At 39.3% G+C, this 26,224-nt stretch overlaps 1 protein-coding gene across 1 annotated transcript; it reads left to right on the top strand.

Moving 5' to 3' along the window:
- The first annotated feature begins 279 nt into the window (after window positions 1–279).
- On the top strand, window positions 280–24,889 carry fam193b (family with sequence similarity 193 member B). Its single transcript, XM_061901970.1, has 10 exons — window positions 280–637; window positions 5,881–6,159; window positions 10,155–10,335; window positions 13,345–13,563; window positions 16,624–17,035; window positions 17,104–17,287; window positions 17,387–17,620; window positions 20,546–21,569; window positions 21,660–21,735; window positions 24,465–24,889. Exons 1-10 carry the CDS (start codon window positions 494–496, stop codon window positions 24,559–24,561), a joined length of 2,850 nt encoding a protein of 949 aa, XP_061757954.1. The 5' UTR covers window positions 280–493; the 3' UTR covers window positions 24,562–24,889.
- The last annotated feature ends 1,335 nt before the right edge of the window (window positions 24,890–26,224 follow it).

The following is a 26,224-nucleotide window of genomic DNA, read 5'->3' as shown; positions in this document are numbered from 1 at the left end:
CGCTTATTCCCTTTTGGGGTTGCGGGGGGTTTTTTTTGTAATTATTGTCATAGATATATAAATACACAAATAAATACACATATACAAAAATAGCATGATACAGTCTCAAAAAAAATATTTTTTTAAATTTAAATTTGTTTTTAATGTACAAAACAATTTTGAAGCATACTGAAACCATGTTTGATTTAACGTACTTTTAGTACTGGGAGGAGACGTTTGCCCTCACCAAAAATGGCGGCGCTTGCTTCAACTCCCACGTCCATTTCCATGGTAGTCGCCCTTGTGAAAGTGAAGCCAGGGCGCCAGCACTTGCTTGCTGCGTAACCTCTGAACTCCCGAGTGTGCCAGCCCTCCGCCATATTGACTGTTGTCTTGACTGGAGGAGAGAGGGAACATTTCAGGTCCGACAATAACCGACAAGTCTGCTCTCCAAATCCCCGAAACTGCTGCAAAACTTGGCCCGAAAGCGTAACCGCAGACCCCCTTTATCGCCATGGCGAGGAAGAAAAGCAAGGCTCAGAAGGAGCTGGTACCCGGGCAGCAGACCGTAGCCAAGAACCCTGTCTCCCCCGGCGATGCGACTGGCGGCGGGGATGCTGGACCGGATAGGCTGGCCACCTCCACCAGGGCGAACCAGGCAAGCCAGTTCGGCTTTTAACCGCGATACTAATTCATCATCACCCGACTGCAATCGTACATATTATATTGTCAAACTGCATACATCAATTGTGCCCCTTGACGTAATAACAGGAGAAGGAACGTTAGAGGGTCATCGCCCGTCAACCATGTTGAAGTGGCTGTAAGGACGGTGTGCTTGTCTGCCGGACAGGTGACTTTGCCTCCGACTGTTCAACAGACGTCCAACGCCGCTTGCTAGTGTTAGCCAGGAGGCTAGCCCCTCCGCTAGCATGCTGCAAACGTGCTTACCAACCTTCCCGTCCACACACCGCAGGAAACGGCTAACGAGCTACGAGCTAATCGGCCAGTTAGCGCCCGTAAATAACGGCGTAGTAAAGCGTCCAGCTAGCAGCCGTCACTCTATTCCCTGCTCTGCCCGGATAAAAAACAAACAAAAAAAAACGTCCTCAGTGTTGCTTCGTAATTCATTCTTTGTCACCTGAATGCAAACGTGCATGTGTTTCGGGGCGTGCTGGACGGCTAATGATGCTTTGCGATTTGAATGTAAAGAATGAATGCTAATAGTATGGGTGATTAGCATCTAAATTGCAGAAAGTTGGGATTGCACGCTCTGCAGGCTGGACATCTGTCACCCTGAATGTATATGTGTATATATGTATGTATGTATGTATACATATGTATATTCTCACATATATGTGTATGTATACGTTAGGTCAGAAAGAAACAAGAGGCTATATCATCCCTACCAGCCTGTTTCGCAGGTTTCCCTGCACGTCAGGGGATTGCAAACTTTCACCCTAAATGTGTATGTATATATGTATAAATGTGTATATATGTATGTATGTATAGATATGTATATTCACACATATATGCGTATGTATACGTTAAGTCAGAAAAAAACAAGAGGCTATAACTTCCCTGCCAGCCTATTTCACAGGTTTCCCTGCGCGTCAGGGGATTGCAAACTGTCACCCTAAATGTTTATCTATATATGTATAAATGTGTATATATGTATGTAAGTATACATATGTATATTCACACATATATGTGTATGTATACATTAAGTCAGAAAGAAACAAGAGGCTATATCATCCCTACCAGCCTGTTTCACAGGTTTCCCTGCGCGTCAGGGGATTGCAAACTGTCACCCTAAATGTGTATGTACATATGTATAAATGTGTATATATGTATGTATGTATATTCACACATATCTGCGTATGTATACGTTAGGTCAGAAAAAAACAAGAGGCAATAACATCCCTACCAGCCTGTTTTGCAGGTTTCCCTGCGCGTCAAGGGATTGCAAACTGTCAGCCTGAATGTATATGTGTGTATGTGTATATATATAAATGTGTATACATGTATGTATGTATAAATATGTATATACACACATATATGTGTATGTATACATTAAGTCAGAAAAAAACAAGACGCTATAACATCCCTACCAGCCTGTTTTGCAGGTTTCCCTGCTAGTCAGGGGATTGCAAACTGTCACCCTAAATGTGTATGTAAATATGTATAAATGTGTATATATGTATGTAAGTATAGATATGTATATTCACACATATGTGTATGTATACGTTAGGTCAGAAAAAAACAAGAGGCTATGTCATCCCTACCAGCCTGTTTCACAGGTTTCCCTGCGCGTCAGGGGATTGCAAACTTTCACCCTAAATGTGTATGTATATATGTATAAATGTGTATATATATGTATGTACGTATAGATATGTATATTCACACATATATGCGTATGTATACGTTAGGTCAGAAAAAAACAAGAGGCTATAACATCCCTACCAGCCTGTTTTGCAGGTTTCCCTGCGCGTCAGGGGATTGCAAAAGGTCACCCTAAATGTGTATCTATATATGTATAAATGTGTATATATGTATGTATGTATACATATGTATATTCACACATATATGTGTATGTATACAATAGGTCAGAAAGAAACAAGAGGCTATATCATCCCTACCAGCCTGTTTTGCAGGTTTCCCTGCGCGTCAGGGGATTGAAAACTGTCACCCTAAATGTGTATGTATATATGTATAAATGTGTATATATGTATGTAAGTATACATATGTATATTCACACATATATGTGTATGTATACATTAAGTCAGAAAGAAACAAGAGGCTATATCATCCCTACCAGCCTGTTTCACAGGTTTCCCTGCGCGTCAGGGGATTGCAAACTGTCACCCTAAATGTGTATGTATATATGTATAAATGTGTATATATATGTATGTATGTATAGATATGTATATTCACACATATATGTGTATGTATACAATAGGTCAGAAAGAAACAAGAGGCTATATCATCCCTACCAGCCTGTTTTGCAGGTTTCCCTGCGCGTCAGGGGATTGAAAACTGTCACCCTAAATGTGTATGTACATATGTATAAATGTGTATATATGTATGTATGTATATTCACACATATCTGCGTATGTATACGTTAGGTCAGAAAAAAACAAGAGGCAATAACATCCCTACCAGCCTGTTTTGCAGGTTTCCCTGCGCGTCAAGGGATTGCAAACTGTCAGCCTGAATGTATATGTGTGTATGTGTATATATATAAATGTGTATACATGTATGTATGTATAAATATGTATATACACACATATATGTGTATGTATACATTAAGTCAGAAAAAAACAAGACGCTATAACATCCCTACCAGCCTGTTTTGCAGGTTTCCCTGCTAGTCAGGGGATTGCAAACTGTCACCCTAAATGTGTATGTAAATATGTATAAATGTGTATATATGTATGTAAGTATAGATATGTATATTCACACATATGTGTATGTATACGTTAGGTCAGAAAAAAACAAGAGGCTATGTCATCCCTACCAGCCTGTTTCACAGGTTTCCCTGCGCGTCAGGGGATTGAAAACTGTCACCCTAAATGTGTATGTATGTATGTATAAATGTGTATATATATATGTATGTATGTATAGATATGTATATTCACACATATATGCGTATGTATACGTTAGGTCAGAAAAAAACAAGAGGCTATAACATCCCTACCAGCCTGTTTTGCAGGTTTCCCTGCGCGTCAGGGGATTGCAAAAGGTCACCCTAAATGTGTATCTATATATGTATAAATGTGTATATATGTATGTATGTATACATATGTATATTCACACATATATGTGTATGTATACAATAGGTCAGAAAGAAACAAGAGGCTATATCATCCCTACCAGCCTGTTTTGCAGGTTTCCCTGCGCGTCAGGGGATTGAAAACTGTCACCCTAAATGTGTATGTATATATGTATAAATGTGTATATATGTATGTAAGTATACATATGTATATTCACACATATATATGTATGTATACAATAGGTCAGAAAGAAACAAGAGGCTATATCATCCCTACCAGCCTGTTTCGCAGGTTTCCCTGCGCGTCAGGGGATTGAAAACTGTCACCCTAAATGTGTATGTATATATGTATAAATGTGTATATATGTATAGATATGTATATTCACACATATATGTGTATGTATATATGTATAGATATGTATATTCACACATATATGTGTATGTATACTTTAGGTCAGAAAAAAACAAGAGGCTATATCATCCCTACAAGCCTGTTTCGCAGGTTTCCCTGCACGTCAGGGGATTGCAAACTGTCACCCTAAATGTGTATGTATATATGTATAAATGTGTATATATGTATAGATATGTATATTCACACATATATGCGTATGTATACGTTAGGTCAGAAAAAAAAAGAGGCTATAACATCCCTACCAGCCTGTTTTGCAGGTTTCCCTGCACGTCAGGGGATTGCAAACGGTCACCCTAAATGTATATGTGTGGATTTATATATACCGTATTTCCTTGAATTGCCGCAGGGCATATAGTATGCGCCTGCTTTGAATTAGTGCTGGTAAAAAACTCGCTTCCCAAAATAATTAGCGCATGCTTAGTATTACCGCCTGGTCAAACTCGTGACGTCACGAGTGACACTTCCCCTGTCGTCATTTTCAAAATAGAGGAGGCTGATTTCAAAACCGGTAATTTGAAGTCGCATAAAGGGAAGAAGATTAAGAGCTATTCAGTAGGATTTAAGGTCCAAGCTTACATCACACTCAAATTTTTACTGCATGCCTTTGGTAAGTGCCAGAGTGAGAAGAGGTTTTAAAATAATTAGCGCATGTTTACTTTTACCCCATGCCTTTGGTAAGCACAGGAGTGAGAAGAGGTTTTAAATTAATTAGCGCCCCACCGGCAATTCAAGGAAATACGGTATATATATATATATACATATATATATATATATATATGTGTATGTATATATATATGTATGTATATGTACACGAGTTGAGTTTATACCAAAATGAATACATGGATGATACAGCAGAGGATTGGGAGAATGTCCTTAGGTCAGATGAAACTGAAATAGAACTTTTTGGTATAAACTCAACTTGTCGTGTTTGGAGGAACAAGAATACTGATTTGCATCCCAAGAACACCAAACCTACTGTGAAGCATGGGGGTGCAAACATCATGCTTTAGGGCTGTTTTTCTGCTAAGAGGACAGGACGATTGATCCGTGTTAAGGAAAGAATGAATGGGGCCATGTATCGTGAGATTTTGAGCCAAAACCTCCTTCCACCAGTGAGAGCTTTGAATGGTTGACCAAATACTTATTTGCCACCTTAATTTACAAATAAATTCTTTAAAATTCCTACAATGTGAATTCCTGGATTATTTTTTTTCACATTCTGTCTCTCACAGTTGAAGTGTACCTATGATGAAAATTACAGACCTCTGTCATCATTTTAAGTGGGAGAACTTGCACAATCGGTGGCTGACTAAATACTTTTTTGCCCCACTGCATGTAACTAAGATATTGCTGTGCTTGTCTACCTCGTATCCAGTCAGTAGTCGTTTTTTGTACTATCAGTGTTCCTTAAGGTTCCATTTTAAGACCTCCCCTTTTCATCATTTGTACTATTTAGCTGAAGGCCCGTTCAGTAAAAAAAGAAAATGACCACTTTAATAAGAAATGACCACTTTAACCTCTGGTTGTTGTTGTTGAGTTTGAACTCTCATTTGTTGACATCATCACATATATCGGAAGGTATTTAAAGAGGCACCAAACCCCTGTCACTGTTGTGGTAATTAACAAACAAGATGATGTCTTTGACAGGTAATTGTGTGAATGCTATTATTATACATGCTGTTGAATTAAATTCAGTCTCTTTTTGTATGTCCTTATGTAGCCATTGCATACCTGCTGCCTCCTGTGCCACCGCGAATTTAAGGACTGGGGGGCAAACTCTGTCAACGGACTCCCTGGTGGCCACGGCACCAAGCTGGCCGACGCCGTGCCCGCTCTCTCCCAGGCTTTATTGCGGGAGGCGCCAGGGCGTAAGCTGGCCGACTCGGTGCCCTCCCTGTCCCAGTCCCTGCTGGGTGAAGTGCCTCTGTGGATCTGTCAGAGCTGCTGCAAGAGTGTGGAGGAGGAAGAGAGACGGAGCACCCAGGAGCAGCCAACACCGGTAAATGCAACTGGCTCATATGTATGGATCCTTTATTTTTTTAGTTAAGCCCTATTGTCTGTAGGTTGAGGTTATGTAGTCAGCAATGATCTTGCTGATATTTACTTACTCACTAAATACACTGGAACCTCTTTAGTTGACCGAGGTCTATTCCGTGGTGCTGCTCGACCTCTTACCAAATGATGTAGATGAGCAAGTCTGTTCCAGGGTCAAACTGTTACCAGGATCAAATCATTTTTAACTACACAGGTAATGGTTCAGGTAACATTTTAAACACCCTTTACTGTCATATAAGGGTAAAAACAGGGTAACTGGCTGCTCTTTCGAACGAAATTAGGCTAAAATAACATTTCTCACCTGTTAATGATGCATGACATAAGTAAACCAAATACAAAAGCAAGAAGAGGAGATGGCTAAAAAAAGCCAGTCAACTTAATTAGTTGTGCAATTTACAATTCTTAAAATTCCATACACAAGTTTGTAAGTCATTTTTGTAGATGCAAATGCATAACATAAGACTCAACGGCTTAAAAGGGAGGATTACTGTTTCTGCATGGATGGTGACTCTGTTGTCAGTACCGCGGTAATGCAGTTTCAAAATTCTCACAATGCTTAATTAAATGCGAAGTACGATCACAACAGCCAGTGCAGTTTTTTGTGGCACACCAAACAGCATTTCCCATAATCCTTCGTGAAGCGTAGTTCAGTCAAAGATGGCAGGACACACAGAGGAGCAGAGCAAAAAGCTCAAGCTCATGGATCCACCCGCAAAGTGAAAATTGGACATTTGGACGCGTTTTGGCTTCGCAGTAAAGAAAAAATGAAGACGGAAAACGTAACAAACATGCAAAATACAGTTTGCAGATATTGCCAGACCGCCAACGTATGCAAATCCGGAAATACAAACAACATGAAAAGTCGCCTGATTAATCATCACCCGAAAAGATAATTTTGACAAAAAGCCAAAATGCAAGCCAGGCCAAACATCAATTTGTGAGGCCTTTCAATCAAGTTTTCCTCATCACAGCATGTTTACACTGTCAGTTGAAACACACTAAAACTGAACAATTTTTACGTTAGCTTGTTACTTGAAACGCTGTTCCTTCACGGTTCTTTGCACTTTGAAAATACTTCTTGGTAGTAATAAATAAGATTACAACATTTGAGCATTATGTTTGTGTTTGTTTATTCTTACATAAGTAGCACTTAATTTTCCACACGATGGCATTTTTTTTTTACATTAATGCAATAATATATTAACGTGGCCTTTATACTGTGATAATATCGTACCGTGAGATTTTGACATTGTTATATCCCCAGTAAACACCCCAAAAACTTTTACAGTCCAAAGTAGTCTTTTTGCGTTTTTTTGTACTTGCGTGTTTATCTCATTAGCTCACCTTAGAAACTGTTTTTCTCGCTTCGGTCGGTTTGTTTTGTGTGCAGTACACATGTGTGACTACAGGTTTTATTTTATTTTTTTCTGACATTGTTTATTATAACATTAGTCCTGAAATCATCCAAAAACCTAAATACAGAGTAGGGGTGTTTTTAGGTTGTTATATTGTAAAGTAGTATAGCATGTAATGAACCCTTCTTATAACTTTGAATGAAAATATAAAATGTATAATTGAAAATCTCTGTATACATTTAGCACAAAACAAAAACAAAAATGAATGTAGGCATTTACTGTTATCTAAATATGTACATTAATTTCCTGGCTATAGAGCGCACCTGATTATTATTTTTTTGACTCATTTTATTTGGGAATGTCATTTGTTAATGGAGAAAGACATTAATTCTTGTTTTATGTTAAAATTTAAGCTAGCGCATGTGCGTTATTTAAAGTGCAGTCATCAATCACGGATGTTTTATTTTCGTTCCATCCCTGCTGGTACATTTCTGGGTAGGTTTAAAAAAAAAAAAAAAACAGGGAAGCCAAAGATATCTAAGTTAATCCTCTAGAAAGAAGACAGACAATTTAGATACATTTAACATAGATGGATAAGAAACAGATTAATATTTCATTCAAATTCAATACTTTAGAATTTCCTTTGCAAAACTGTTGTCTGATTACAGCTTGAGCATTTCAACGTGAACCCTCTCCTATGCCCTCAACACGGCCACTATGACAATACGAGGGATATATCAAAATCTCACTGTGCGATATTAACACGGTATTAAGGCGACTGTACAATATTATTGTGAGAGATGTCGTGGAAAAAAAAATGTCATAGTGTGTAAAATAAATTGGCAAGAATGTTTAGGATAAATACATATACTGTAATTAAATACAAGCATAATGCTAAATTGTTGTAATCATTTTTATTATGTATTTTTAGTCCACATACTTGTGCAGGAATATCCCCTTTTTCAAGCAAATATTTCAAAATAATTCTCTGTGAGCGCTTTGAGTGTCTAGAAAAGCGCGATATAAATCAATCAATCAATCAATCAATGTTTACTTATATAGCCCTAAATCACTAGTGTCTCAAAGGGCTGCACAAACCACTACGACATCCTCGGTAGGCCCACATAAGGGCAAGGAAAACTCAAACCCAGTGGGACATCGGTGACAATAATGACCCAGTGGGACGTCGGTGACAATGATGACTATGAGAACCTTGGAGAGGAGGAAAGCAATGGATGTCGAGCGGGTCTAACATGATACTGTGAAAGTTCAATCCATAAAAAATCTAACGTGTTTTTTTTTTTTACCGTTGAGTGTCTTTAAAGTGACACTGTTAACATCAAGTATAAAACAACAATGTTGACTTTAGTGTCCTTCAACTTTTTCTTCCTAAAAAACATTGTCCTCAGCAGTGGACATTGATTTTATCAGTTTGGAATTTTCTGTTTCCCTGAAAAGTTACCTAACAATAATGTAATAATGTAAATACCTCACCTACTGATGTTTGGCTTCATTGGCTTCAAATATATTTTCTGGGTGACAGCGACTTGTCCAGAGTGTACCCTGCCTTCCGCCCTAGCGCAGCAGACCTAATTACCTTCTTCAAAGAGGGTATCTTTTCGCCAGGGTTTGTTTTTGTGTTTGTTAGCAGCATAACTCAAAAAGTTCTGGACAGATTTAAAATAAATGTCCTAAAACAACAATTCCGCTCATCTACTACGAACACACCCTTCACTTCCTCTTTAAGCGTTCCATTTTAAATTTTTCCATATTTTCAGACCTGGCCCATGCCGAAGAGCTGAAAAAAAACTACACACCAGGTTTTTGTGTCACGGTAGTATTGTGAAGACTTTGAAATCACAATACCGCGGTATCTACAAAACTGTCACAACCCCAAAAAAATCTTGGTCACATCCTAATTCCGCTAAGTTGTTTGGCTTTGACATGTTGAAACTGTGTTGAAAACTTGGTTGACTTGATTGTCGCCGCAAATATAGCATGAATTTTAGCCGCGTTGTTAGCATTGAATGGCACAAGCCGTTACCGCTGTTGTCGTTCTACATCGCTCACGGCAGGAATCACCATTGTGTTCTTGATTAGGCAGGAGTCAAAGATGAAAATCAGTAAATGTGAACAATGGCTCTATTGACATGAACACAGAAGTCCCCCATGGCGAATATTTCTGTTGTGATCACAACATAATAATGAAAAATCAAACTACTTTATATTAATAAGACTCCACTGGTAATATAAGAAAAAAAAATAAAAACAGGACAGAGTAAAGCAGCACCGTTTGAAGCGAAATGTGGCAAAAGACGACTGTATGCCATTTAAAATAAATACTGAATCAGCTTTTGAAGTGAATTTATTTTGGTCGCGTTTGGCTTCATTGTTGCCAATGCCAAAAATAGTAAGCATAATTGAGAGCATTGCTGCAGTCTCCTGAAGTGATTTAACAGTATTCGTTTTTTGGCCTTCTCCCTGATCCTCATATATTGTGTCTCTAACATCTTATTTGGTTGTTGTTACTGAGGATGAAATGCAAGGCCCTTGATTAATTGTTGTGTGTGTTTTCTTATTGCAGGTACCATTGTCACACTCTTCCTCTTGTAAGTCCCAGAGCTGTGGGAATGGTTACCCAGAGCAAAGTACTGTGGATTGGGACCCAAGTTCGTTCCTGTCAGCCCACAAACTGTCAGGGCTGTGGAACTCCGCTCATGGGGGGGAACACTGCAACCACGGCGCCTCTTTACACTCACAACAAGGTCTGTCATCACTGCATTGCCTTTAACAACTATGAATATCAGATTTCAGGCCTCATGCATGTGAGGTTTAGTAACTAACTGATTGTTGACTTCATGACCTTTTCATGCATTTTCAAATTTGAAATACAGGGCTTTATTTGGGTTGTGAAAGATGAGTTGATATACAGGTGCTGGTCATATTATTAGAATATCATGAAAAAGTTGATTTATTTCATTAATTCCATTTAGAAAGTCAAACTTGTAGAATGTATACATTAATTCCAAACAGACTGATACATTTCAAGTGTTTATTGCCAAAAAGGAGATGATTATAGCTGACAAACAATGAAAACCCTAAATTCAACATCTCTGAAAATTAGAATATGGTGAAAAGGTCAGATATTGAAGACACCTGGTGCCACACTCTAATTAGCTAACTAACTCAAAACACCTGGAAAAGCCTTTAAATGGTCTCTCGTTTTGATTCTGTATGACACACAATCATGGGGAAGACTGCTGACTTGACAACTGTCCAAAAGATGACCATTGATACTTTAAAGACAAGACACAAAAGGTCATTGCCAAAGAGGTTGGATGTTCCCAGAGCTCTGTGTCCAAGCACATTAATATAGAGGCAAAGGGAAGACAAAGATGTGGTAGAAAAAAGTGTACAAGCAAGAGGGATAACCGCGCCCTGGAGAGGATTGTCAAACAAAACCGATTCAAAAATGTGGGGGAGATCCACAAAGAGTGGACTGCAGCTGGAGTCAGTGCTTCAAGAACCACCACGCACCGACGTATGCAAGATATGGGCTTCAGCTGTCGCATTCCTTGTGTAAAGCCACTCTTGAATAAGATACAACGTCAAAAGCGTCTCGCCTGGGCTCAAGACAAAAAGGACTGGACTGCTGCTGAGTGGTCCAAAGTTATGTTTTCAGATGAAAGTAAATTTTGTATCTCCTTTGGAAATCAAGGTCCCAGAGTCTGGAGGAAGACAGGAGAGGCACAGAATCCACATTGCCTGAAGTCCAGTGTCAAATTTCCACAATCGGTAATGGTCTGGGGTGCCATGTCATCTGCTGGTGTTGGTCCACTGTGTTTCTTGAGGTCTACAGTCAATGCAGCAGTCTACCAGGAAGTTTTAGAACACTTTATGCTGCCTGCCGCGGAACAATTTTATGGAGGTGAAGATTTCATTTTCCAACATGACTTGGCACCTGCACACAGTTTAAGGACCATGGTATCCCTGTTCTTGATTGGCCTGCAAACTCACCTGACCTTAACCCTATAGAAAACCTATGGGGTATTGTGAAGCGGAAGATGCAAGATGCCAGACCCAACAATGCTGAAGAGCTGAAGGCCACTATTAAAGCAACCTGGGCTCTCATAAGACCTGAGGAATGCAACAGACTGGTGGACTCCATGCCACGCCGTTTTGCTGCAGCAATTCAGGCAAAAGGAGCTGAAACTAAGTATTGATTGCCGTACATGCTGGAACTTTCCATGTTCATACTTTTCAGTTGGCCCACATTTCTAAAAAATATTTTTTGGTACTAGTCGTAACTAATATTCTAATTTTCTGAGATACTGAATTTGGGATTTTCAGTAATTTTCACTACTAATCATCAAAATTAAAAAAAATAAACATTCCAAATATATCACTGTGTGTAGTGAATTGATATAATATGTAAGTTTCACGTTCTGAATATAATTACTGAAATCAACTTTTTCATGATATTCTAATAATATGAACAGCACCTGTATGGTTGAATTTGGTTAATAATTGCCGTTCTTTCCGGGCCATAAGCCGGACCAGACCGTATGCTGCAGATATACACGGTACACCGTGAAATGAGATATTTGCATAGAAAGATTTTTTTAAATTTTTATTCACATATCTTGTTTCCAAACAGTGCCTGTAACAGGGCAGTAAAACGGCTGATCAAACAAAACAAAAAAGTCATTGACGTTTTTATTCATCCTTTACGAAAGGAATAGGATTTTCTCCCTTTTTAATTAGGCGATAAGGTAAGATGTTTGTCACGATTCTTCTTCCTTGTACTTTTTAAGAACTGTGAGCTTCAACTGTTTCTTAAAGTGGATCAGTTTAGTACATTCTTTGATTTCTTTGCTTAATCCGTTCTCTAATTCAACACTGCTTTTGTGACATATAAAGCTCATAAAGAACAAGCTTAAAAGGTAGATGTTTTTTTGTCAAGGGGCTTCATCTGTAGAACAGTTTGGATGATTCTTTAAAATTTTCCAGTTCCGTTCACACATTTAAAAAACACTTTAAGACCAATGTCTTGGAAAAATATATCACTCTTGAATCAACACAGTATTTTATACTATGGTTATTGTTAATTACAAACTAAATGTGGGATATAAATAATGATTGGTACAAAGGTTTAACTAACACGTGTACAAGGATATTTCACATTTCTTTACTGTGTATATAATTGAACAGTGTTTATGTTTTGTACAAGGTGTATTTATAATGTTGTGCAAAGGAAATGTTATATTTTTTTGGAAGCTCATCTTGTATTTGACATTGTTTATAGGGTTAGGTGCAATAAGTGTTCAACTTCAGCCTAAACCCTTTCAGTCTGCAACATTTTCAATTTATGAATGTACAATTGTTTGTTTATGTAAAACATTTTGTTTATTTTGTTGACCACTGATCGAAGAAATAATAAACTAAACTAATTTAGCCGTTGGTAAAGAAAAATCTAAAGATTAGTCACAATGTTCGTAGCTTGGGAAAGCATTAGTAAAATAAGTTACTTACATTATTGTCTGTTTTGTCCAAGTTCTAATGCTTTTATAATCGAAGGAAGTGTGACACGTTTTTTATCTTTTGGCATTTCAAACTGCTCCCTTCTACTCTCTTCTCAATTGTCATCAGGTCACATTGTTGTACTCACTATCAGATGCATCTCTCTGGGTTGTATTTTTAGATGATGAGTAATCATCATTCACTGGAATTAAAAACAATGATATTTTTGACTGAGTTTTACTTTCTTTTTGCAGGTTTATTAACGGGAGCAGTCTGCCACGAGAAAAGAGGACTCCACGAAGCACCCGGAAAGTCTGCTAAAACGTCGGTAGCCAAAGTGTGTCCCTACAGTCATCCGTCAACCCAGAATTCCAGCGGCTCCTCTGCTGGCAACCCCATCTCTACCTCAGCGGACCTGTGCAAGACCACTCCCAAGCATTTCAAGACGATGTGCCGTCGACCAACGCCACCAGGTGTGTAGGACTTTTTGGGTTTCAGAGAATCTCCTGGTTGGATATGAATTGGACTCTAAAGAATTATTACATATAAAGAAACGTATTATCAAAGTTCTCAATTCGGATTTCAACAAAAGTTTTCAGGTAAAATGTGCATTTGTTTAGCAAGTATCTGAAGATGAATTGCTTCATTGTTTGCTTTTTTCATTTGTATGAAAATTGAAAATATTAGATAATACCTAAAACATTGCCTGTAGATTAGTGATGCACCAAATTTTCAGCAAAATACTTTTATCACCGAAACGGCGCCAAAATAGGATGTTGTGATGACGTAAGCAGAAGCATGCTCTTGTCTGAAGTGGAGGCAAAATGACTGCGGTGTGAATGCACTTTGGTAAATCCGAGAAAGATCCTCATACAGCGATCTACAATATGTGAAAATATCAACAGGGGAATCTTCTGCAAAGATGTCCTCCACCTGAAATCAAAACATTACGATTGCCATTTTCATTATTTTATCAACACCGCACTGAAAAGGAATGTGTGCCAAAACGTCGGATGTGCCACTCTGTATTTGGCTTGTACAATACATACAATAATTGCATTCTATATTTCTGTGGTTTTGTTTTACAATTTTCGGCTTCGGTTACATTATTTTAGATTGTGGCCAAGAATTGTAATTTTGGTGCATATCTACAGTAGACGGCTATTTTAGGATTGAATCTGCAATGGATTATTTTGTATTATTTCTTACGGAAAATGATGTTTCAACATCAGAACAAATCGGAGGTTGAATAGATTGTGTTTGACCTTAGAAGTTTTGCTGAATGCTTAATTTTTACTTTCAAAGTTATAATATCAGTTAATAGCCAGTTTATTCATTTTGTAAGTTATACTAATTCATATGTCCTTAAACGTTTTGCCACAGTTACACGGCGGTCCAGATTGCTCTAATTTGTAAACATGCTGCAAACATTATATCCCACCCACTTCATGCCTCGAGCATGTGAGTTACGCCCCATGTAACACACACACACACACACACACACACACACACACACACACACACACACACACACACACACACACTCACTTAGAAGATCAGTAACAATACAACGTTACTTTACAAAAGCACCAACCCCTCAGCAAAGAAAGGCGCTAGATCAGGGGTGGGCATTACGTCGATCGCGATCGACTGGTCGATCTCGGAGGGTGTGTCAGTCGATCTCAAGCCAGGCATTAAAAAATAGACATAAAAATGAGCAATCATCAATCATACCAAGACTTCACTTTCGTCAGTTGTTTGACATTCTCGGCACCCGAGGATCTTGTGAGATGACGCTGGCTGCTGCGAGCTCATATTTAAAAAAAAAATCACTAACAGGGCAGACGCAGAGAAACACATTTTATATCTAGAGACTCCGTACCTACTGTCAAAACTCTAAAGACCGACTGCACAGTTCCTGTCTTCACCATAAAAGACCTGTTTCATCCTGCCTGTGCTAACAAAATAAGAGTCTCAGAAAGCTAGCGTGCACAAGCTAGCAAGCTACGGAGTTTGATGCCAATGTATTTCTCCCCCGCCCTCAGCGACCGCTTTCTCACTTGCTTGCCCACCCGCACAGTCACTGACGTCACTCACCTGCTGCCAGACATTAAAGGGCCGCACACATATGCTACTCTCATAACAAAGTGTTTAAAAACGAGTATGCAAGTTGGACAAATGAGATGCCAAATCCAACCACTTTCATGTGGTATTGGACAGAAAGGAGGACTTTTTTTTTCCTCCATTTGAAAATGCGGACCTTATCAGCACCACTGTCTAATTCCAATCAATGCAAGTCATGAGAATCAAATACACCAACTTATATTCTTGTCTTCATGAAAGAAAGGAATCTATGTGTGTTAAAAATGCTTGTATTATCATTAAACACCATTAACTTAACAAAAATGTCTCTTTCATAAATAAATAAAAATAAATTATAAATAGGAATGAGGTAGATCTCCTCGACATGGTCAATTGAAAAGTAGCTCGCCTGCAGAAAAAAGTGTGAGCGCCCCTGCGCTAGATGATGTCATCGCCTCATTTGCATAATTTATTGCAATGGATGCTTTAGGAAAAACACAAAAGTGATTAGTAAAAATGATAAGTATGATTAGAACTGCAAATTAACTTTCTTGTGTTGATTCTGAGTTGTTGTTTTTTTTTTTTAATCAATTGTGTTCTACATTGTTTTTTAGAGTATAAATTTGATCAAAACAATAAAATTAACTAATGAACCAAATCTAATGAATGGCTAATTACCATAAACAATGGAATTTGGATGTTGTTGTTATTTGTATTAGCTGGACAAGACGGTAAATAAATATTTACATTTATATCTCGCTCTGCAAAACCCAGATGGAAAAAGTTTTGCTCATGCGCTTTTCATTTGCAGTCTGGAGGCGTGGGGGTCTCCTCTCTGACATAATGAGCTAGCTCGATAGATGTTCTACTTTTGTAACGGGAAGACACACACACACAGATAAGGCAAGTAAGTGACTTAGGCTGTGTACAGTGGGCAAATCGAATTCAGTGATTTATTTAAGTGGGACACTAATGAAACAATTACATTTAAAATTACAGTCGAAACTTCCGGCCACAAACCTGGAAATGTTGATCTACCCGGTACAGATCAAACGCACAATAAAAGTCCAGACGGCGAAAGACGTGTGCATGCGCGAACTGTTGCAACACCCACCCCCTGAGAGGGTCCCCACTCTGCTCGCGCTGCGGCAGCACCAGCTGACCGACAGCACCCGTCACTGCCTGCTTAGGAAAGTAACTGCTCAGAGTCTTCAAGACACAAAATAGTTGGCAACACGATCCTTACGAGACAACTATGAGCCCCAGCCATCTTATTCAAAAATGTTTATTCTATTTGTGACAAATACAGGCATTTATATTTTAATCTGTTCTTATAATAAAATGTTGTTTTCATATTTTTTGGTTAGAATAAGATTATCAGCCAATGACATACACTAGGTTTAAATGTAGATAAAATAACGTCATGTGTTTTGACACGTGTGATATTCCAGGTGAAGCCTTCCACGCCAGCGACCATCATCAGCACACAGACTTGTCGGTACCCCCCAACAGTCCCACGGGCTTGTCTTCCCAACATTCCTCCCTCCTGCCCCCAAAATCGAGCTCGGGACAACACAACCACGTAACCTCTTCATCCCCCTCCGGTGTCACAGCTCATAGCCCTTTCTCTCCTCTGGTACCAAACCTCCATGGGTCAACAGCTAAAATGGCTTCTTCCAATTCAGACAGCCCAACATCAGTTCACAAGCCCACTCCGTGCAAAAACTCCCACATTCCTGCTGTGAACACTCAACAAGGCAAATCGGGCCCACCGGTGGCAGGCTGTAACCACCCGTGTAATGGACACAGTACGGGAACAGCGGCCTCGACCAATGTAGGCAGTTTGTCGACTGGGGCCTGCAGGTCAGTACTCATAAGGATTATTAACTATGATTGTCGAATGAGAAAATGTATATTTGTTTTAAATGCAGGGACCAGGCTTGTAAGGGGCACAAAATGACAAACGGGACGCTGTGTCACCCGTCACCAGAGCTGGAGGAGGTGGAGGATGAAGACAGCAGCTCTGAGAGGAGCTCCTGCGCCTCCTCTTCCACCAACCAGAAGGACGGAAAGTACTGCGACTGCTGTTACTGCGAGTTCTTCGGACACAATGCGGTAAAACCTTTTTTTTTATTTTGTCACCCTCGTTTTAAATGTGATGTGAAGTCAAAGTAAAGACACTTTTATCATTGAAAAACATTGATTTGGTCATAGCCTCCAGCTGCTCCAACTAGTCGAAACTATGCCGAGATCCGGGAGAAGCTCCGGTCGCGACTGACCCGACGTAAGGAGGAGCTGCCTCAGCGTCAGGACTCTGAGCTGACAGTGGCTGGTGCTATTGACAACCGGGATGTGGACGAGTTGTTGGACTTCATCAACAGTTCAGAGCCCAAACCTGTTAACAGCGCTAAAGCAGCTAAAAGGGCTCGGCACAAACAAAAAAAGAAGGTATGGCAACTGTAAAATGTTACATGTTATTTTGTTTCTTTCCAGCTGTGCTACACTTCAGTTTTGCAATAAATGAAGGATAAAAAAAAGCACAATAACTAAGAAGTCAATGATGATATTGCCACCTGTGATGTTTTTTAAATATTTCTAGAATTGGCCACTTCTGTCTTGTCAGCAGGCAGAATAAACGTACATTGACCTTTGCGGTTGCTCAGTCAGTATTAGAGATGTAATGATAGGAACATTTCACAGTTTTTGTAAGCAAAATTATTGAACGTCCTCAAAAAGTTGTTAAACACGATGGAAGTTTTAATTATAAAATATTGTCATACAAAATATACTTTCTTGTCAGAAAAAACTTACAATACTGTTCTGGCTTCCTAAGAGCCATGTTTTTTTTTTTTTTTTTTGGAGTGTTTCTAAATTTTGATCTTCCTTTGTCTTAATTTGTAAAGGTTTAAGAGTGATTTTTCAATGATAGACGCAAATTGGGGTCGTATTCTTTTGAGTATAGCTCAATCATTCTGGTGTAAGAGAGCACAGCATGTAGGTTCAGTTCGCACAAATGATTAGCTTTGTTGCTTGGACAATGTGTTTTTATAAGTGTGATTATAGCTCGGTTGGTAGAGCGGCCTTGCCAGCAACTTGAGGGTTGCAGGTTCGATTCCCGCTTCTGCCATCCTAGTCACTGCCGTCGTGTCCTTGGGCAAGACACTTTACCCACCTGCTCCCAGTGCCACCCACACTGGTTTAAATGTAACTTAGATATTGGGTTTCACTATGTAAAGCGCTTTGAGTCACTAGAGAAAAGCGCTATATAAATATAATTCACTTCACTTCACTTCATTATCAATCATGATTTTTTTCGATAATTTTAATTTAAATCGGTCATACTGACCGTTGGGAGTTTTATCATCGGGTAATCATTAATATCATTTATCGTTACATCTGTGGTCAGTCTGTAACGTAACTGTTACTCAATATGATTGGCTGTTGAAATTGAGGAAAATGCTCTGAAAATGCTCTGAATTTCTCCTCGGGGATTAATAAAGTATTTGTTATTCCGATTCTATTTAAAATAAATATTTGTAAAAAAAAAAAAAAAAAGTTACATACTATGACTTTCTTTAACAACCAAAGCCAATGTTTCAAATGAAGTATCGAATCGTACACTTCATTGTGATTAGAGTTGGTTAATTTATTTGAACACAAAGTAAGCACAATAATGAGTTTGACTACTTTGGATTAAGTTCAAGACTGATATATATACAGTCGTGGTCAAAAGTTTTCATACACTTGTAAAACAATACTTTAACAAAATATGAATCGGGCTTCACGGTGGGAGAGAGGTTAGTGCGTCTGCCTCACCATACGAAGGTCCTGCAGTCCTGGGTTCAATCCCAGGCTCGGGATCTTTCTGTGTGGAGTTTGCATGTTCTCCCCGTGAATGCGTGGGTTCCCTCCGGGTACTCCGGCTTCCTCCCACTTCCAAAGACATGCACCTGGGGATAGGTTGATTGGCAACACTAAATTGGCCCTAGTGTGTGAATGTGAGTGTGAATGTTGTCTGTCTATCTGTGTTGGCCCTGCGATGAGGTGGCGACTTATCCAGGGTGTACCCCGCCTTCCGCCCGATTGTAGCTGAGATAGGCGCCAGCGCCCCCCGCGACCCCGAAAGGGAATGAGCGGTACAAAATGGATGGATGGATGGATGGGATGTAAAACAAAGACTTAAAAAGCTGTAAGAATATCTTTGTATTTAAAAAGAGTTATAAAAAGAAAAAACTGAAATTATATCAAACTGAGTTTTGATTTAGATTGGACGTGTCATTGTGAAAATGCTTAAAGGAAAATGGAAAAGTATGTTGGAGTTTGGGTGTTGGTGGAGGGAACAGTTATAAAGTCATTTAAAATAATGTCATTTGTGTTAAAAAAGGGGCAGATAAATATAAAAATATAATTCTTCCATCTTCTCCTTTCTGATCATGGAAATGTATAAGAAAAAAACAAAAAAAAAACAATGAAAGTGTCAATTGTACGTGGCTTGTAAATATGCATTTTCATGAAAGGAATACAAATAAATGATATTGATGATGATGATGATGAAAGAACATAATGTCATGGCTGTCTTGAGTTTCCAATCATTTCTGCAACTCTTATTTTTTTGTGATAGAGTGATTGGCGCACATACTTGTTGGTCACAAAAAACAATTATGAAGTTTGGTTCTTTTATGAATGCATTATGGGTCTACTGAAAATGTGACCAAATTTGCTGGGTTAAAAATATACATACAGCAATGTTAATATTTGGTTACATGTCCCCTGGCAAGTTTCACTGCAATAAGGCGCCTTTGGCAGCCCTCCGCAAGCTTTTGGTTGAATTTTTGACCAACCCTTTTGACAAAATTGGTGCAGTTCCGATACATTTGTTGGTTTATTGACATGGACTTGTTTCTTCAGCATTGTCCACACGTTTAAGTCAGGAATTTGGGAAGGGCATTCTAAAACCTTAATTCTAGCCGGATTTAGCCATTCCTTTACCACTTTTGACGTGTGTTTGGGGTCATTGTCCTGTTGGAACACCCAACTGTGCCCAAGACCCAACCTCCGGGCTGGTAATTTTAGGTTGTCCAGACGAATTTAGAGGTAATCCTCCTTTTTCATTGTCCCATTTCATTGAACCAAACTTCATGAATGTTTTTTGTGACCAACAAATATGTGCTCCGATCACTCTATCACAAAAAAATAAGAGTTGTAGAAATTTTTGGAAACTCAATACAGCCATGACGTTGTTCTTTACAACTTTTGACCACGACTGTATACAGTAGCGCACTACATGCAGTGCTGTCAGTGGAAGATAATCGTGTAGGTTTTACTCTAACGCTCATTGGATTAGTGATCAACCTCATGCATATTATTTTGCAGGAAAAAGCTCTACAGGGCAACATGGGTGCTGCAGGCAGTGATCCCCTCTCCAATCCATCAGAGTCCACGGACGAGCCCATGTCTGACACTTCAGAGGCTTCACGGTTACTGGACTGGCCACAGCTGGAACTTGAGCGAGTCAACAGTTTCCTCACCAGTCGACTGGAAGAGATTAAAAACACCATCAAAGACTCGATTCGGGCCTCATTTAGCATGTACGACCTCAATCTAGATGTCAATGATTTCCCTAAAAAGGCAGCTACGCTGGAAGGCAACCATTTACTGTCTCATCTCAACGGGTCCTCCGATTTGCAGCAGATAGACCTTGACTTAGCCCCTCTTTCGCTGGGAACCTTTAGGAACCATCTGGACCTGGTCAATGGATGGGAGGACACCAACACATCCCCAGATACCACCACCGTCCCATCTGGAGGGGTCACAGGCGGATCTAAGGACATCCAGCGCTTGAACACTACGCCAAGTCTCTCCAAGCTCATTCGGGTGCGCTCCCCGGAAAAATGCACTTCTTCTGGATTTGACAGTTTGTTACAGGTATCCAACCAAGGAACAGTTACAACAAAGGAGGACATTGCCGATCCTAAAACCAGCAGCGTCGGAAATGCTGGTACAAAGTCAAAGAAGAGTAAAAAGCAGCAACAGCCAAAACAGGAGCAATCTGTTTCGGAGCACAATCCAAAAGTCAGCGAGTCAAGGGTGTCCGAAATCATTCGGAATGCCTCAAAAGCAGCACTCAAGCAGCTCCAGCAGTCGCCTGACAGCCAGAGGAACGGCTTGAAGAAAACTGAGGAGAGCAGACCATCCAGAAATGCAGCCACTGCTGCAAACGGGGGCCCCCCAAATGTGCACAAAGTTAAAAGTGACCCTGAGATACGTTCAAGCAGATGTGAGCCGGATCCCGAGAGCAAAGCTCATCCCAGCATTGCGGCAAATGTGCAGCAGCAGGCGCAATCCAAGGCGAAAAGTAAGAAGAACAAGAACAAGGGGGAAAAATCCACTGCTATCGGTGCGAGATTCTTGATTTACATACCTTTATGTTACTGTGTGCATGATTGCAAATTCTTATTTCTTTCTGTATTTGTAACTTTTTCTGCAGATGATGTATTTCTGCCAAAAGATGTGGATCCAAAAGAAATGGATGAAATTGATCGGGAAGTGGAATACTTCAAAAGGTAAACAAAAACAAATCATATGTCAGAATACAGTGGAACTTTCAAAGTGGACCATAATGTTAACGCTGCTCAGATTTGTTCTAATTTCTCATTTATGTTTATTGAGTAAATTGTAATCAACTCAACTCATCCCAGGATGTCAGTTTGCTACCGGATTTAGGTAACAATTTAGCATTCTCCATCCATCCATTTTCTATAGCTTGTCCCTTTTGGGGTCGCGTGGGATGGGCCCAATGCCCACTCAAATATTAAGACTGAATTACTAATCTTACTCTTGATTTTATTCTTATTGAATACTTCTATCTAACCTGCTTATCTTTTAACAGGATAAACCATGTCAAATGATATTATAACCGTGTGCGAATCACAAAGGTTATTATCAAGGCTTGGGTCAGGCTAAATACAAAATAAATTTAATCAAATACTCTGCAAAAGAAGGGACTCATTAAAACTGATACATTTACATACATGCAGTTGTGATCAAAAGTATTCAACCCCCACACAATTTTGGTGTTTTAGCAAGTTGGACATTTATTCTGTATTTTGTTTATAGTCACATCAAATAAAGATGTGTCAAATAGACAAATGCAACTTAAATTGTAACAGTGTATTTTACAAAATACCAAAAAATGACTTTTTTCTTAATATATCATTTACAAAATTATTCAACCCCCTAGTTACATGCATCTTTAGTACTTAGTAGAACACCCTGTGGCAGTAATTACATCCTTCAAACGTGATACATAACCGGACACAAGCTTCTTGCAACCATCTACAGGTATTTTAGCCCATTCCTCTTGGGCAAAGGCCTCCAGTTCATTCATATTCTTGGGCTTGCGTGCTGCAACTGCCTTCTTCAAGTCCCACCACAGGTTTTTTATAGGATTTAGGTCTGGCGAGTCTTCCAGCCCTTCTTCTGCAACCACTCTGATGTTAATTTGGAGGTATGCTTGGGATTGTTGTCCTGTTGGAAGGTCCAACGTATCCCAAGCCTCAGCTTCGTCACTGACTTTATGACATTTGCAGCTAATATATCCTGGTAAGAAATATAATTCATAATGCCTTGAACGCGCTGGAGATTCCCGGTACCTGAGGCAGATAAACAGCCCCAGAGCATGATTGACCCCCCCACCATGCTTAACAGTAGGAAAGGTGTTCTTCTTTTTGTAAGCTTCATTTTTTCTCCTCCAGACATAACGTTGATTCATAGGCCCAAAGAGTTCCAGTTTTGTCTCATCACTCCATAGAACAGTTTCCCCAAACCTTTAGGGTTTGTCCAGATGTTTTTTGGCATAATGGAGTCTATTTTGCTTGTGCCTGGTAGTCAGAAGTGGGGTGCGCCGGGGAGTTCTGGCATGGAGGCCTTCATCTTGTAATGCGCGCCTTATTGTCTGGAATGAAACCTGCGTTCCCCCCTCTGCAATGTCCTGTTGTAGTTCCTCAGCTGTTACCCGGGAGTTTTTCACCACTGTACGCAAACAGCATCCTCTTTCTACCACCCCCAGGTAGTTTTTCCACTGTGCCTTTAGCTTTAAACTTGCGAATTATGCTCCCAACTGTGTCTCTTGGAACGTGTAATGTCTTTGCTATTTTCTTATATCCATATCCTTTCTTATGAAGAGAAATTACCTCCTCTCTTGACTTCTTTGACCACTCCCTGGACTTCACCATGTTGCAAACACACCATTGACCATCTACAAGAAGCTGAGCGTCACAGTCTTTTTCAATCAGTTTAATTGTTGCTCGTTATGGTTCTATTCACATCTACAGGTGTTTTCAACACCTTATTGAAAAGACCTTATTCAAATTCTGTTCTTAAGAGTTATGATCTTCAAGGAGTTGAATAATTTTGTCAATGAGATATTAAGAGAAATGACAGTTTGGTATGTTACAAAATATAATGTTGTAATTCCAGTTGCATTTGTCTATTTAATGCATTTTTATTTGATATGACTATAAACAAAATAAGGAATAAATGTCCAACTTGCTAAAACACCAAAATTGTGTGGGGGTTGAATAATTTTGATCACAACTGTACATACAATCCTGTAGTGCTAAAACAAATAAATTCCAACGGAATTAATAGTAAATGAAAATAATAATTTATATGTTACTTAAGTAATCTGCCAATCAAATTTAAGTGCAAATTAACTACAGCTTCACCACTTTAGTCATAATTTTTGCACTTTTAAAACTTCAATGACTTTAGCTCCAGACTTCTTCTGTTTGTTTGAGATTGTCATTACTGCCATAAGTGGTGGAAAATTATATTATAATTGAGTACTGGTGCGGCCCTTACGGAGCACAGCTGAGAAAGAGATATTTTTTGAGAGCCCTCGTCTTACAATTACAAAACAATCCTGTATTAAATGTACAATGACATGAACATTATCTTTAAATGTTGCGCACATGTCCATGGAGCCCAGGAAACATGAATGTTTAATTTTTTTGTTTTAGATTCTGTAAGTTCAAAAACTCCTACTTTATCGTTTTTGTTGACATAATGTCTAGAAGCACCAATTTTTGCGAGCCATTTCAAATTTATGTTTTTGTACAATTTTTGTGACATGTTTGTTCTGAAACGTGTGATATGCTATATCATTTAAGAAGCATTAAACTTTAGAGGTTGCACTGTACACAAGCTCTGTCCTGTATCTCAAATTAACCAACAATGTCATGTTGTTTCCCAATGCCTCTTCTACCCTTGCCACCGTGATTGTGCTCTCTAGGTTCTGCCTCGATTCTGCAAAACAAACCCGCCAGAAGGTAGCAGTGAATTGGTCCAACTTCAGCCTCAAAAAAGTCCCCTCCAATGCAGCTCAATAGCTCGGCCCAGCGCCAGCAAATACATCTTCCACCACCACGAACTCTTTCAGTAGAGCTGTTTGATCCGAGGCCTTTCTTTCTTTCGCCGAGTGGAAGGACCTCGCTCACGACATCACGCTGGTTTAAGACTCCAACCAGTCCAACTGGTGGCCTGTTCGCCAGGGATCAATATCAAGGCCAGCTATCCCATTTTTTTGCTACTATTACATTGTTCACTAAATGACCGGAAACAAGTTTGATCCACTGCATCCATGTGCTGACGTATGTAGTATGTAAACATTTACCTTACATGAAATAAATGTTTTTATCAGAAATCTTGACATTTTAACCGTGCCACATGTCTTCTGGTGCTCTTTGTGACCTTGTTACTTATCAGTTGTCATTTAAGTCCACGTGAAAAAAAAATGCATGTGTTTACTCACAAGCAGAAAGCAATATATTCGGTATATACGCTTGACCTTATTCCAGTTTAATTCCTTATTCCAGTTTAATTTTTACCAAAAAAAGATAGAGCGTGATATACACTCCTATAAAAAAAAGTTTGGCAAAATACACACCACTTCAAATGACTAAGGCTGTATCCTATGGAGTACCCATGCATGTTAAATTATTCTGTCTGTTGAAGTGCTAGCCCGTGTATGTCTCCAGAAAGATGGTCAACCACAGTGCTTTCTTCTTCCCCAGTTGGTCCAAGAGTTGATTATCTTCTAAGGAAAATTCTAACTCAAGCTACACCCATGATGACATCACTTAGATGCAGTGGTATGCCTTTAGGGCCAGCAAGGCCTTCTCTGCTGGCCTAACATAAATCATGATCATATATTATTAAAAGTTCATTTTAATCTACTTTCCATAAAGTATTCATCATATTCTCTTCATGTCTTATTAGGCTCCAGTGTGGCTCGTTTTTACGGTGGAGCTTTTAACCAATCAGAATTCGGCTAGCTTGTTGCCAGGCTGTATGAATTCTGCCGTTTAGACAGTTGCGATAGCCAATCAGATCACGAGTTGTTGACAGTAGCCCATTTAGGTAGCCTTACGCTAAAAGTGACTGTGATGGGATTTTCACTTGTCACTCCCAAATGAGAATCCAATCACAAGTTGTAATTTGCGAAAAGCAGAAAAGGGCACCGGAGCCATACCCGGCCAACAGAGAAAATCATCGGTTCTCACTTTTTTAACTCGCAAAAAAAAGTTCAAAATATTTTATTTATTTATTTTTCCACATTTAATATGTTCTTTACAATTATTTAGATTTTGACAGTACCATGTAAGGCAGGGGTCACCAACGCGGTGCCCGCAGGCACCATGTAGCCCTTAAGGACCAGATGAGTAGCCAGCTGGCCTGTTCTAAAAATAGCTCAATGCAGATTTAGAGCGTTGTCTGGTTTATTTTATTGAGAATATATCACTTTGATACTGTGAAAAATCTTTCATTCTTAAAGATTAAACTGATACATACATCCATCCATCCATTTTCTACCGCTTATTCCCTTTTGGGGTCGCGGGGGGCACTGGCACTTATCTCAGCTACAATTGGTCGGAAGGCGGGGTACACCCTGGACAAGTCGCCACCTCATTGCAGGGCCAACACAGATAGACAGACAACATTCACACACTAGGGCCAATTTAGTGTTGCCAATCAACCTATCCCCAGGTGCAT

The sequence above is a fragment of the Nerophis ophidion genome, linkage group LG05 (genome assembly GCF_033978795.1).
Source record: "Nerophis ophidion isolate RoL-2023_Sa linkage group LG05, RoL_Noph_v1.0, whole genome shotgun sequence".
Taxonomy (NCBI): Eukaryota; Metazoa; Chordata; class Actinopteri; order Syngnathiformes; family Syngnathidae; genus Nerophis; species Nerophis ophidion.
This window is presented reverse-complemented; position numbering and strand designations above follow the sequence as displayed.